This window comes from Ictidomys tridecemlineatus, chromosome 4 (genome assembly GCF_052094955.1).
Source record: "Ictidomys tridecemlineatus isolate mIctTri1 chromosome 4, mIctTri1.hap1, whole genome shotgun sequence".
NCBI classification, from domain to species: Eukaryota; Metazoa; Chordata; class Mammalia; order Rodentia; family Sciuridae; genus Ictidomys; species Ictidomys tridecemlineatus.
In genome coordinates, this window is record NC_135480.1 from 13442823 (window position 1) to 13458138 (window position 15316).

Below are 15316 nucleotides of genomic sequence, written 5' to 3' on the forward strand. Positions count from 1 at the left end.
TATCTAAGCAGTATTTCACTTTCATATTTTCTCTAGACCTAAATATAAGCTGTCCCACTACTCAATTTTTAAACAACTATTCACTGAAGAAAAACAAAACTAAAATTTTTTATTCATTTTGCACAGTCTCTAAGAAATCACTGGTTTGACATGCTTTTTTTGATACACATTAAAATAAAATCTGTTATTGTGAGTCTTGGTGTGCTGTTACAATCAACTTTTCTATCACAAGTTTGGGAAATCCTGTAATATTTGATAATTCCAAGAAAATCCTTCTATTTGGGCCCAAGTACTATGTTGTCTTAAAAAAAAAAAAAAACAAAAAAACCCCACACAATGGGTTAAAGGTTATTGCATTTGCCTTATGCATTCTAATTCTGAGGACCCATATTTACCCTATTTTTCTCTTGTCTATATTCCCTCTGCATCTACTCCCTCTATTCCCACTGTCTTGACTTCTCATTTGGACTTAAATCCCTGCTTTGAATTAAAGTGAAGACTTTTCAAGCTTTTGAGAGGGGTCTCTCCAATGAAATGATTAGCTGCTTGAGGCCAGCTGATGTTTTGGGAACATAATCCTCAATATTAGGAGACAGGGTCCAATGGGAAATGTTCAAACGCTCTGCCCTCATAAATGGATTGAAGCTATTAATGTGAAAAAAAGGACTGTTTGCCCTTCTACCTTTTACTATGGAATGACACACAACCAAGGCCATACTCAGCCTTTGTAACTAGGAGCCAATAGTTTCTGTTCATTATAAATTACCCAGTCTCAGGTTATTTTGTTTTGAGTAGTACTATGAACTAAGAACGATTAAATAATTTTATTACTTAAGGCTGTCTTACGTAACAACTTCACTGACCTGCAAATAGCGAGGGTGAGCAAGAACAGTTCCACATCCTTCCATCTCACAACGGACATATTGAATTGGAGGTTTTTTCCTATTATCACAGTACAGGAGAAAGATCAAGAACAGAAAAGATTCATCATGTACTATTAAAAATAACTATCTTACAGTATGAAGGATTATAACCTCTTTATTAGTATACAACTTGCAAAGAATTTGTGTTTGAAGTAACCCCAAATTGCCAAATGTTTCATAGTTTAAAATCAGCACAAATAAACTAGCAACCCCTCAAGAAGTAAAGGAAGTACTAAGAATTTCAGAAACTTCAACATTCTGCAATGAAAATAAAACAGGATCTATATCATGGATGTTAATGAAACTACTTCAGTGAAAATATTAAGTCATCCCTGCAGGATTATTATGAGAGCTAAATAATTATTAGTAAAGTACCTAGCACCAGAAACAAGGTACACAGGAACAGGAGTAGAAATTCCTCACCTCCTTTTGGGTAAACGTGGACTTTTGTCATCTTTTCGCCTTCTTCCTCTCCTATAATTAAAGAAAGAGTAACTGACCACATATTCTAGACTGAAATTTATAGTGGTGAAGGATGGCCGAAGGCATACACCTAAGCCTATGACATGAGGACAAAGAGCAGGTTGCCAACACAAAGGATAAGACAGAATACATATAAGATCAAAGATGTATCTAGTAAATTAGCAACATTTTACTTTGAAGTGATTTTATTTTCAAAATCAGTCTGTATCACAGATTAGACACACACCTTCCATAAACTATGCATTACTACAGAATCACATGTCATGATCCATTAGAACGAAAATTCATCACTTATATTAATCAAATTTAAAAAATAGATTTAAAAAGTTTATTATCTTAAAATCCTACAAATGGAAACTAAATTTCCCTTGCAATATAACAAAAAATGAAATGTGGTTGCTAACACAGAAAAATTTTATAGCATCGAGGTTATTACATTTGGCTTATTTGCTCTACTTTGAAGGACCCATATTTGCCCTATTTTTCCCTGTTGTTTCTATTCCCTCTGCATCCATAAAGCCAGTGTCTCAGCTTCTTATTTAGACTTAAATTATTGCTTTGAATTAAAGTGAAGATTTTTCAAACTTTTATGAAAGGTCTCTCCAATGAAACTTCTCCAAAGAAACTATCAGCTACTTGAGGCTAGATATTTTTAAATTAAAAAAAAAAATGTATATTTTGAAGTATGTACATGCTTTATTCCACTAGTGGCTTCAAAATTTGTTAGACTTCTATTTTTAATAAAATTTGCCAACTCACTTCCTAGGAGGTTCCTCATCTTCCCTAATTTCATTCTCTTCTTCTTTCACCTCCACTTCTACTTCCACTTTAATTTCCTTCTTTTCTTTCTCTTCTTTCACCTTCCCTGATTTTCTCCGTGGCTTTGGGGTTTCCCTGAAAACACAAATGCAATTCAAAATTACATTCTGCAAAGAACCTTTTCAAAGGTTAAGGCACAGAATCATTGTTAAAATCCTTAGCTCACAAACTGCAATTTCCTATGAAATCCAAAAGTTCCTCAAATGCACAGTAATGATGTTATGCTTGAAGTTCATGGGGAAAATCCCTAGGCTAAAGAAACCTAAAAAAATCAATTTTCCTTTTAGTTGTATAGACAATTTGGATAAGATCAAATTAAAATTCTGTAAATGCAAATCAGAACTATAGGAGTGAAAAAATGTCAGATTTACAAAACAAGTGGGGAATATTAATTACTCAGTTAAAATTATTTTTATACCTATTTAGTTAGGCAACAAAACAAAATAAAAACATACAACAGTGTTTTCTCATTCATTCATTTGAACCCAGGGCCTCGCACTTGCTAGGCAATAACTCTATCACTGAGCTACAACCCCCTGGCCCCCGCATTTTTCACTGACATGTCTAGAATAAAATAAAATCTAAGACATGCCTTTCTAAGTGAGGTTTGTAGGTCTCATCTCTTGGATCATCTTTAAATGGTATTTCTTCTTCACTGATTAGCATCTCTTCTTCCTCCTCCTCTTCCTCATCACTACTAAAAATAAGCAAACAGAAATGAGAAATTCTGGTTATAATGATCATGACTAACTATTCTGTATTGGTAATTTATTTTAGAGGTAAATAAAAATTCACATTAAGTTATCTAAAATTTTTTTCCTTACAAGTTAGTTGGACTGTAATCTACTACTGTTCCCTAATAATAAGGCAAACCATACAAATCCTAGATACACTATCACTTTATTAAATAAAGATAAAGTGACAATTGTTTGATGGCACTAAGAACTTAAAAACAAAACAAAACTGACTTTATATTTTTAAAACAGTGGTCAAAACACCCACATTTCATATTAGTGCCTAGCATGGAGTAAGCCTAACCATAGAAGACACTTAAGACACAGATTCTGAACTGCACAACGAAAAATTACATGGTTTAAGCTCAAATTAAGATCAACATTAAATCTAAATATGACATCAAAACAAGTTAATTTATCTTAGAACTCAAAGTAAAAAACAACTTCCAAAACATTAAATTAACCGTGTTCTATGTACCCACAGGTTTAAATAAGAAATATAAAAACATTTTTTTTTTTACCTAATGCCACCAGGAGACTGATGTTCTTCTGCAACTTCTAGAAAAATAAAAGTAAAAATACAATCTGTATATTAATATTTCTCTATGCAGACAAAAGATTTAAGTCAAACAACTGTATGAGGTAATTATAGAAAACTAATTATCTAAAAGAAATTCTCCTTAACCCTGTCCTTAAAAGTTTTAATTTTTAGATAAATGTTCAACATTACAATTAAGATTTTAAAAAATTGGGGTATTAAGTATTCATATTCTATTAATGTACCATAATCAAGCTGATCTGTAATTGGTTCTGACTTGCAGATGAGCTGCAATGACCCAGTCTTGGAGCGAGAACTTCGAGTGTTTTCTGTATCTCGAAGGCGAGAGATAGATGTCCTGCTACTACTGCGCCAGCCCCGGCTAGGTCTAGATGCAGCAACGGAAACTTCCTGAGGGAGAGCAGACTCGTTTTCTTCCTCTTTCTCTTCCTTAGGATCTAGAACCAAAGGTGAGCCATTCTTTTTCAGTTTATGGTTAACCAATAACCATCTCTATATATCTACTAATTATAAACAGAACTGTAATCAGGAGAAATTAAATGTTTTCTAAAGGAAAAAAACAAAACACCCAGGTTATTACTGAAATATTAGAAACAAGATGAGGATACTAGATAAAACCTCTCCTTGACATCATTAACATGTTGCAAAGCAGTAATTTTATATGCTATGAAGTATGTAAAATACTCTGAAGTAATTTGATTCATGGAATTCTAGCCATTAGCTCTAAGTTAAGAGAGATTAGATTAAGAGGCAACCAAAAGAAAGAACCACAGTTCTAGATGTTTTAACAACCAATGTTGCAAGGAATTTCTTAAAAACAATGCCTTGCCTTTCCTTGACTCTAATCAAGAGTTTTACTTAGAACTGCACTATGAATTTGAATTGATCCATAGAGCAATCCCACAGCAAAGTCCAGCTCCAGTGTTGTTTTGTTTCAGATGTCCTGTGAGATACTGCACACAGATACACACACAGTCTGTTGTTAGTCTATATTTCATCACATTTTAAGGGTAAATGAAGTGATACTCTCCTGAACAACAAGTAATAAAAGGTCAACATTAGAAATTGACTTTCATTTTTGGGAGTGCCTAGACCTAGATAAAGGTAGCACATATTGAGGTCACAAGATGATAACGAAAGCAAAATCTGGCTGTCAAATAAATGAGCGACAAAAAAAGCTCTATCTACTCACAACAAGCAAGAAACAAAATGACAAGGCAATACCCAATTTTTTGCTTCTTTTCAACCATCATGCTCATAATGATCAAATACTTAACACAATATACTGGTAAGGTTGTGAAAACACTATAATACATAGATGTTAGTGTGAGTAATAGCAAAGCAAACCCTATTTATTTTATTTTAAGGTCTAACAATAATAGCCCTCTGTGCATAAGTACTTTGTACTCTGACCCACTGAGGCAACAGCCTACCTTCTGATCCTAGGAAGTCTCCTACAGCTTGGCCTCTGAATTTATGGTTCTACCGTCACAATCACTGTTCTTTCATTTCACCCTATTTTTGTCCTTTTCTGGAGAACAAAATTCTCAAAAATTCTTTTCAGTCTCTCCTGTGTAACTCATGGGGTCCCAGTCATCAAACCAGAGGGTTCTCCAATCTTTCCTTGATTACTGCATCTTATACTGGGAACTGCGGAGATGGTAGGTTGGGTCCATAAGTTATCTATATGGATAGACTAAAACCATTCTAAAGTATTGAGTGGTTATTTGTTTTGTTTTTGTGCTGGTTCCCTTTTTGCTAAGCAATTCATTCCTCTATTTCTCTTTTCATATCTTAGTATAAGCAGCAAGGAGAATTCAGGTTGATCTACATTTAGCTTGGAAATCTCAGGTATAATATCCAAGTTCATTCCTTACAAGCTCTACTTACACCCAATGATAGAGCACAATTCAGCCCTGAAGTTCTCTGCAACTTTATAACAAAGATTGCCTCTTCTCCACTGTTCAACATGTTTATCATTTCCTTCCAAGGCTTCTGCATATTGCCTCTAATACTATTCCTGTCAACTATTACTTCAAGGCAACTGAACACTTCAGAATACTATCAGCCACTAAACATTACCTAATCCCTAAACTACACTCACATTTTTGGGTATTTTGTTATATCATGTTTGCAGTATGTTAATTTTCCTAGTGCTGCCATAAAAAATTACCACGAAGACCTATTTATCTGAAAAGACCCCATTCTCAAGTGATGATCTGACAATGACAGTTACCTGAGTTAGGACTTTAGGGGGAGGTAATTCAATTAATAATACTAATATTAATATTAGACAAAATATACTTTAATTTAAAAACTATTACATGATACAAACATACTATATATTGACAAGTGTTTTAATCATTTAGAAGATAAAAAAACAACTGAAGGGAAAAACATGATACAGACAGTTCTCAAATTAAGATGGTACAACTTCCAATTCTTTGACTTTATTATAGTACAAAAGTGATAAAACATTCAGTTTTAAATTTTGATCTTTCCTGGGCTAACAGTAAAATATTTTCTTTCAATGATAGGAAGCAACAGTAAGCCAAAGCACCTAGTCAGCTTTGAAAGGGCAAAGTATACTCCATAGAGTATACTGGGTTGCTAGCCTATGATGTTTGGTATGTTTAATTCATAGAAACAGAAAAGGGGAAATGACTGCTTTTAAAAGGGTATCAGTCTTATTTGGTCTTAATGAAAATGCTCTGAACGGGACAGATGGTTATACAATACTACAAATGTGTTAAATGTCACTAAATTGCATGCTTTAAAATGATTAATTTTTTAAGTCTTTATTAAGTGATTTCCATCTCAATACATATACATACAGAGTCAGGTCTGACAATATATTAGCATAAACAATTATGACCAAATAGGAAAAGAGCCAAAAACAAATTTGTCTTGTTTAAAGATGATTTCTAGTAATTTCTCACAATAGCAGTTAACCCTGAGGAGATATCATAATATATAAATAGCAAGAAGAGAAAAAAGCCACAGTAGTTGAGGTGAAGAAAGACATCAGGCCAGTCAATCTATGAGCAATATGTAGTAACACTGAATACACTTATATTCTTAAAAAAGAAGACCAAGTAAGAGTAGGTAATATGATGAATTGAGACAATGAGAAACTGATACTACCAGAAGGACCATTTTAAAAAAATTCTTCAAGGTAGTAAAATATGATACAAGAGATTCTCAGTTTTATAGCCAAAGACAACACTAAGCAACCTAATGCATCAAATTCCAAGTGATGATAGCTACCTGGTTGTGATAAAATACCTCAAATTAGAAGGATCATCTTAATATGATCTGGTCTTTTGACCCACAGGTTGCCATCTTTTGCTAACTGAAGCTTACAAAAGTTAAATAAAACTAATATTTAATTGAATCAAACAGGGTGTGTTTGATTGACATACTGGGGAACAAACTAAAAGTTCCTCTCATCTCTATTGAGAGTATTCTGGGAAACTAGCAAATCTTAGTAATGCCAGAAGTATTTTTTTTCAATTTATCTAAATTTAGTTACCATAACTCTCAAATAATTAGTAATCTTTACAGATGAGGAGAGCAAGTAACTACAAGGAAATCACATATTAAATTAAAGGAGCTCACATATTAAATTTTGAAACTTGGACTTGAACCCAGGAGTATCTATCTCAGTCCAAAGTCTATAACCTTCTACTATGCCACACCTAATCATATAAAAGAAGAATGGAGAACATCAGTGCAAGAGCTCAATTTAGATTTGGCTCATTTCCATTCAGTCTTGGGTACAAGTGCCAAGAGAGGAACCCATTTATAAAATATACTGACTTAAAAGACCCACTCAAATTATTCCATCAGAATAAAATTTTAAATCTAAAACTGCAAGTAGTATTTTATTGTTTCAGAACCAGAGAAATTTACTATGTGTGATTACAAACAGGAAAAAAGTTTGCAGATCTAACTTAAAGAAAATGATTTTTACACCCAAACTTGGTTGATTCAGTTATAAATCAACAAATGTTTATATAAGACACATACTCACACATACATATATATGTTAATATGCAAATTAGATTTTTGTTTTTCTAATTATCTCTCATTGTTTACTATCTGAAGCAGATATTAGTCCCTGGAGCACTGATAAAAAAGGAAGTAAAGGATAACAAATATTACTGAACTTTCACAAAATTTCTACAGATATTAAAAATTTAGGATCAACCCTAAAATCACAAAGTCATACTACTAACTTTCAAAGTACAGGCATTAGGTGAATTAGTTTAGGTCTGAGAAAGTGGAAAGATGTTTTTCTCTGAACCCACAGCTCTTAAAAACAGTGTTATTTAACTTAATGGTCTCTTTAGCTAACAATTAGGTCAACACTTAAGTTTAAAAAAAGATGTTGGCGCCCTAAGAGAAAGAATAAAGAAGTACTTAGCTGGAAGATATAAGCAGAAAGGAAAAACAGTGCATATAATATACCGAACTAAGAAATCAAAGTTAAGACCTAAATGTTTGGAGAAGGGGAAACATGGCACAAACTGTCATCATTTATAACTCTGTTCAGAAAGTCTAATTAAGAAGGTCCCTGAAGGGTTTTGTTCTTTATCCTATAGCCATGAAAAGAGTTTAAGAAAGTAAGGAGGTAGCATGATTAGATTTGAATTTTTAATGTTTAGTCTGACCGAAGACTAGACAGGAAGAGGATAGACGTCTTAAGATCAGTTAAAAGCCTACTGAAATAGAGGTCACAAATAATAGCTTTAGAAAGTGTAGTAACATTGGTGATGGCAATAATTAGAGACATGAGAAATAGGTGATGCTAGACAGAGCTAAGAAATGAAAAGTGAGTTGAGGAGGATTGTGTAAGGGTACTGAAAGTTAACTGTACTCCTCACGCACTGGTTTTAAAAATCAAAACTGTGAACCAATACATAGTGAAAATACAGTACATAAGCAAATTCACTTAAAATGGATGGATCTAGCACTTCGACTAGTTGTTAATTAGTTAATAATAACTTTAATAAGTCCTTAACATTACCATGTGATCAGTCAGTCAGTCTTACCGCACACTAAATTCTCAAAACACCTCATGAGGTAGTTATTTTTTTCTCATTATAGAAAAGTAAAATGAAGCATGGAAAAGTTAAATTTTCCCAAGATCACTGATGTCCTTTCTAATGCCATGTTTACTAATCAACTTTCTAATCAGTTTCATGGCAAAGCATGGGACTTTCAGTGATATTAAAATTTGATGAGGAACTAAATATGAAGTTAGAGAATTTTAGTGATGAAATATAAGATTCAAGGGGACATAAGCAGAGGATGAATAGTCACTTTTGCAGTGGTGCTTGCCCTTTCATAAAGAGTGGCATGTAATAAGGAAGCTAGTATAGCCTACTAAAAGATGAGGCCATGTGGCAGAGAACCCACAACTAGCAACAATTTCTATATAAGTTAACAAGCCCATTCAGTTCAATTGCCCAATTAGCCCAGAAAAGTAGCAGAGTCACAAAGAGATAAACTGTTGTTTTATGACACTAAATTTATGATGTTTGTTTGGTAGCAAAAACGAAGACACACCAAATCTTTAAGTTTTCTTTGGTCTCAATGTCTTCACGTATCAAAGGAAAGTTTATAGGAAATGATCACTAAAAATCATATCCAATTCAAACATTAATCCACTCCTTAAATTTCAAGATTTAAGACACAAACCAAATAACAACAAAAACAGATTTAATGAGAATGAATATCATTCACATAGGTTTGATGGAATAAAATGATTATCAGAATTAATCAAGGTTTTAAAGGGTGTTTAGGGGGCTTCCAGTTAAACAGAACAAACTGAATACACACTTTTGTTTCTGCTTTCTCCTAAAACACTGCTAAAATGACAGAAAAGGAATTGGGACTAAAAATTGCAAAGTCAAAGGAACACAAGGAGACAATATCAGCTGTGTGATTTCAACAAAGATTTAGAAGAACAAATCCAGGGTGAGTGCTTAGTGATTTTTAAGATCAAATAAATGCTGTGAAAAAGAAACAAGCAAATACATCTTAAACAACCTCAGAAAGGTTAAGGAACTGTTGAGTCATATTTAGATATCTACATATATAAATATCTATAATATATATATGTGGGGAAGAATCAAAAGAGGCAGAAGAGTTAGAAAAGTTTCTTAAAGTAAATTTAACATCTAGACTTCTTCATCCCCTGCTGCCTTTTGAGAGGAGTTTTACCATTTAGGAGGGGTTAAAATAAACAGAGCTCTGGCATTAACAGTTCCAGTTGAGGGCAGAAGTGAAATACAGTCAGAGAAAAAAGGTAGTTAAATGGAAGCAAAAGTTAGGATCATAGAGGATCTGTCTCATTCATTCCCCACCAATTCTACCTAGAAAAGAGATACAAGAATCTCTATAAAGAAAATGAACTGCTTCATGAAAAACCATCCCTGAATAGAAAAGGGGGGGGGGGAGTCTGACACATACATACAGCATTTCCAATTAGCATTTTAGCACTCTTCCAAACACCAAAAGAACATCAAGGAACACTAGTGTAGTACTGCAAAATACATACCACACTGGTCCTTATCCTTGTCTCCTTGCATATAACTTCTAAACTCCTTGGAATGTCTGGAATTATACCTCTCTATATGGTAATAAACTGACTAGTACTAGCCCTTAAGTAGACTCAGTATGGGACTGATCACAGGAAAGAATAGGATATGATGAGTTTGGGCCTTTTCAGCCTCATTCCACCAACCTCCCAGGAGGGGGCAAGGGCTGAAGTTAAGTTGATCATTAAAGGCCAATGGCATAGCCAGCTGTGCCTACATAACAAAACTTCCATAAAAAACCCAAAGGGCTGAGTTCAAGGAGCTTACAGATGGCTAAAAATGTGGAGGGTCTCGAGGGTATGCACCCAGAAGGTATAGATGCCCCTCACTCCTTTCAACATTCCTTGCCCTATGCATCTCTTCTTCTGCATCCTGTCATTTCCTTTATAATCAAAGGGAAGTGTTTCCCTGAGTTCTATGAGCCACTCTAGCAATCCAGCTAAATCCAAGGAAGGGGCTGTGGAAACTCCATTTCACAGTGGTCAGAAGCACAGGTAAAACAACCCGGGGCCTGAGAAACTAAACCTTTTACCTGTGGGATCTAATGCTATCTCCAGGTAGTTAATATTAGAATTAATTCAATGTCAAACCTGAATTCAATTTACAGAACTCTACAGAACTGACTGCTTGGTTTGTGGTGAAACCATCACCACAGATCTAGTGTCAGAAATGATCGGTGCTGTCGCATAAAGAAGAAAATCAGTTTCTTATCTCTATTAACCTCAGAACCAGAAACTTGAGGAAAATCTCTAGTAAGAAAAACTAAACAGGGGCTGGGGATTAACTCAGTGGTAGAGTGCTTTCCTAGCATATCCAAGACCCCGGGTTCAATTCCCAGCACCATATACATATACAAGACAAACTAAATGAATGGGGGAAAAAAAAACTTTGAAGAAATACAGGAAAAAAACAAATGTATAAATGCATCCTTCAATGGGAGGCTAGGACATCATTAGAAAATGTCTTATGATTATTTCATGTTGCTGTAACAGAATACCTCAGACTGGTAATTATTAAAGAACTTTATTTTTCACAGTTCTGGAGGCTAGGAAGTCTAATATGAGGATGTCAGACCTTGCAAGAGCCTTCTTCCTGTATAACATACTGCAAGGCATCACATGGTAAGAGCAAGAGGGGAGCAAGAGAGAGCAAAGGAAAGCAAATTTGCTTTTATAACAAAGCCACTCGAGTGATAAAGGCTCTAATCCATTCAGAAGGGCACTGATCTCATGACCTAATTATACCCTACCTGACTTTTTCCAATACCACCACATTGACAAAAATTTCAACATGAGTCTTGGAGGAGACATTCAAACCACAGCAGAAGAGCACACTACTTAAAAACAAAAAACACAACAAACAAACAAAAAACCCTCTTGGAAATCTAAAAATATATAAGAGCAAAAAATAAAACCTGGAAGATTTGAAATTAAGCTGGAAAAAAATCTCAAATTTTGAGAAAGCAGGACAAAAACAGAAAAGGTTAACAAATACCAAACATATAATTAAGTAAAGGAAACAAATTTATCAAAAAGTGATGATAAAATTTGTCAAAAATTTAAGAATATGAATTTAATGGCTAAGTGTATCAATATGCTAGGCTGCAGTACCCAGCTGTTTGGTCAAACACAAGATAGATCAAAGGCCTTAAAAACAGAGACTGATATTTCATGAAGAAATTTAAGACTGCAACAGACTGTTTCCACCCCTCTGGATTTTATTCTCAAAAGGAAATACCAACTATGACTTGAATTTCTCATCTGCTGGTTAGTCTGATTTTAAAAATTTGCTTTTAGTTGACAAAAATCATGTCTACTTATAGGTGAGGTGAACATTTTTAATTTTGTGTTGCTTCAGCATCCACTTTGCAGATTTAGCTTTACCAGAGACAGGGCTTTCAGTTACCAGTTTTAAATCATACCCAAGTGGCCTGAGTAGTCAGAAATAAGAGCTCTCCTGCTTAGCAGTCCAGGCTCCCCCCTTCAAGCATTTACCCATGAAATTAAAGTGACTCACACCCATTCCTCAATATTTACTGCTGACTGCTATGTTCTCTTCTTTCTTCCTCCCTGCCTGTGCTAAATTCTATGTGTGCTCTCCAGGTGTGCCCCACTCCTGACGTGGTCTTACCAAACTTTAGCCTTGAGTTGTATCCCTGAAGTCATGCCTGCCATCAGATCTGTGAAAGGACAAGGCCACCCTGCAAGAGACTTATGTCAATAGATCCTATGCTGGTGCTCTTCTGTCCTGGCCTTCAGTGGCTAGCTGATAAAATGATGGAGAAACTTGGAAGAGTTTCATTCCAAACAATCAGGTACAATGTGGTATCTGGATTGTGTATAAAGATTCAATCAAACTAATTAAAACATTTGTCACCTCAACTTGATAATATTTATATATATTTAATTTTCGTAAAGATGAGAAAGGGGTCTAGTTTCATTCTTCTGCATGTGGCTGGGCAATTTTCCCAGCATAATCTATTGCAGAGTATGTCATTTCTCCAAGATGTGTTCTTAATAGCATTTCCTATTGTTACACTATTATCAATACCACTGTAAAGTGTACTATTTTTTAATTCTGTAATTTCAATTTTCTAATTTTTCTTGCAGATAAACTAAAAAAAAAATAGATTTTTTAAAAGAATACATTTATCTTATATCTCATGGGATGGCAAAAGCTTTGTAGAAATTGCCTGCAGCATTTTGGAATACTGTCCAAGACCACCTTGACATAAAAAGTCTAGACTGATAAAGACCAATGAAGAGAGGAAACATGCAAATAAAAAATATTAAATGGTTGTTCTGTAAGTCACTAAATGTTTAGATGTTTTTAAAAATACAGCAATAGACAATACCAAAATTTACAAAAGATTACAGTAAATAAAATAACAGGGTTTAGAAACTCACAAAGCAGCAAAATTACACACAAATCAACAAATAGATTACAAGTTGGGAGTTTAGAATCAAAGAAGCTAGCCAGGCTTAATGAAATAGGGAGGCAGAAGACAGGCACAGTTTTGCTCTAAGACAATTAAATGCAGATGCTAAAGGGGCCTTTGCCTGAATGTAGTGAGATTAATCTGGCTAGTTTTAATTCAGGAGTTTGATCTCCCTTGGATATAGAGGCATTAAATCAGTTGATTCCTTTTTGTGAGAGTGTCTTGTCCATTCAGATCCTCTTAGAATGAAGACAATGTTATGTCCTCATGTGTAGGTGAGTTTTTCTTAGGGGTTTTGGATTCTGAAAGTCTGGGTATGAATTTACCCACCTAGGACATTAGTTTTCCCTTTCTTCCATCAAAGCATGCTGCTACAACTCTCAAGAGGTGTTTACCAGAAAAGGTATCTTAGTATAATTATTATATATAGCAGAATAAAGATAAATGTGTCAGAAGTTGAATTGTAATGGGCAACTTGTTATTTTTGTGAAAGACCCATTTATCTGACAAAATGTCCTATAAGTGAAATAAGATGATAAGTCTTTCTAAGCCTCTATCATAATCTGCATGTATTGTGTGTCTTTACTTCTAAGGATTTACAAGAGCAGAAGAAATATAGGAGATCTGGAAGTTTGAACTAGAAAATAGACTAAATGATCTGGGCCATTCCCTAACAAGGAACAAGATGTTTGAGTTCATTCTCATACTAAGAAATAATATGGCTCTTGCTTATGATAAAGGGCTTGTAAGGAAGGAAAAATAAAATGCCTACGTAGGGCTAGGGTTGTAGCTCAGTAGTAGAGTGCTTATAAGCATGTGTGAAGCCCTGGGTTTAATCCTCAGCACCACATAAAGATAAATAAAGGTATTGTATCCACTTACCAAAAAAAAAAAAAAAAAAAAAAAGAAAAGGAAAAAAGCCTACTTAATGTACTATCAGAGCTCTGAGGCTTGAGTAGTATCAATACCAGAGTCAGAAACTTCAGTTTCTAAAATCTATCTATACTACTCTGTATATGTCTATCATTAGCCCACTTTGCTTGTTTTCTATAATAAGAAACTCCATTTTGAATTAATAATTTTGAATTATTAATACTGATGAATTAATATTAAGCAGTATTAAGAGAAACCAGGAGAAGAGATTTTTTTTTCTTTTAAGCTCACTTTAGAATACAATTTAATATGTAAAAGAGAATGCGTCAACTAAAAGTAATAGCACATTTAAGGGTTGGGATTGGGTTTATACATGCCCTTTTTCACCAAAGAATTTCCTTCCACAGTTCTTTTATGTTCAAAACTGACAGCATTTTATTATAGTTAGTAAAACAAGGTGATTAAGAATACTGAAAATTATTCAAGAATTATGAAAACCATGTCCTGAGTATACTGCACATCTTATTCTGTATAGAAACTCAAATGGTAAAAATTGCCAAAGTGAGATTTCCTTGCTGGAATGATAAAAAAACTAGAGTGCCTGTTCTATGAATTGAGGAATAATACAAATATTGTTTTAACAATACTGAAAATGAGATGCATCTTTAAAGGATAGAAGAAACAATATTATGTTGTGAAGTTGCATGTCTACAAAAGAAAACAATGTGATACAGGAGACTGATTTTAAAGGACAAGAAATTAATAAAGTGTATTTCAACACAGTAGAAATAAAAAACCATTGAAAGTAAAATTATGGGGCTGGGGATGTGGCTCAAGTGGTAGTACGCTATCCTGGCATGCGTGCAGCCCAGGTTCGATCCTAAGCACCACATACAAACAAAGATGTTATGTCCGCCGAGAACTAATAAATAAATAAATATTAAAAAAAAGAAAGAAAGTAAAATTATGAAAAAAAGTACTGAATACCAATTGATTCTAATTTTTTAAAAAATCAAGTAGCCAGGCATGCTGGTGAATCCCTATGATCCTAGCTATTTGGGAGGCTAAGGTGGGAAGATCCAAGTTCAAAGCTGGCTTTGGCAACTTAGGGAGACTGATCGAAATAAAAAATGAAAAGGGATGAGGATGTAGCTCAGTGGTAAAGAGCCCCATGGTTCAAACCCCAGGAGGAGGAAGAGTGGCGGTGGTCATAGGGGCAGGGATTGGAGAGATCAAAATCTATAAATTAGACTAATTTAATCTAAAACAAATATCTGAGGATATGATAAAAGGCAGAGGGAATAAAAAGAAAAACAAGCTAATGTTTTGGTAATAATTACACATATTTGCTGAATACAATAAACTAGGTGCCAAAGAGTTAA

At 34.2% G+C, this 15316-nt stretch overlaps 1 protein-coding gene across 2 annotated transcripts in view; it reads right to left on the reverse strand.

The window, feature by feature from the left end:
• Zfp91 (ZFP91 zinc finger protein, atypical E3 ubiquitin ligase) overlaps positions 1-15316 on the reverse strand; it is a 30929-nt gene that overhangs the window by 7012 nt on the left and 8601 nt on the right. Inside the window, exons 3-8 of one of the 2 annotated variants that reach the window (XM_078045978.1) lie at positions 3743-3955; positions 3481-3517; positions 2818-2919; positions 2166-2300; positions 1347-1397; positions 864-942 (exon numbers count right to left, since the gene is read on the reverse strand). In XM_078045978.1, the coding sequence (XP_077902104.1) occupies positions 864-942; positions 1347-1397; positions 2166-2300; positions 2818-2919; positions 3481-3517; positions 3743-3955 (617 nt within the window). Of the gene's footprint in view, positions 1-863; positions 943-1346; positions 1398-2165; positions 2301-2817; positions 2923-3480; positions 3518-3742; positions 3956-15316 lie in introns of both variants that reach the window. The other variant, XM_078045977.1, reaches the window with a different exon arrangement.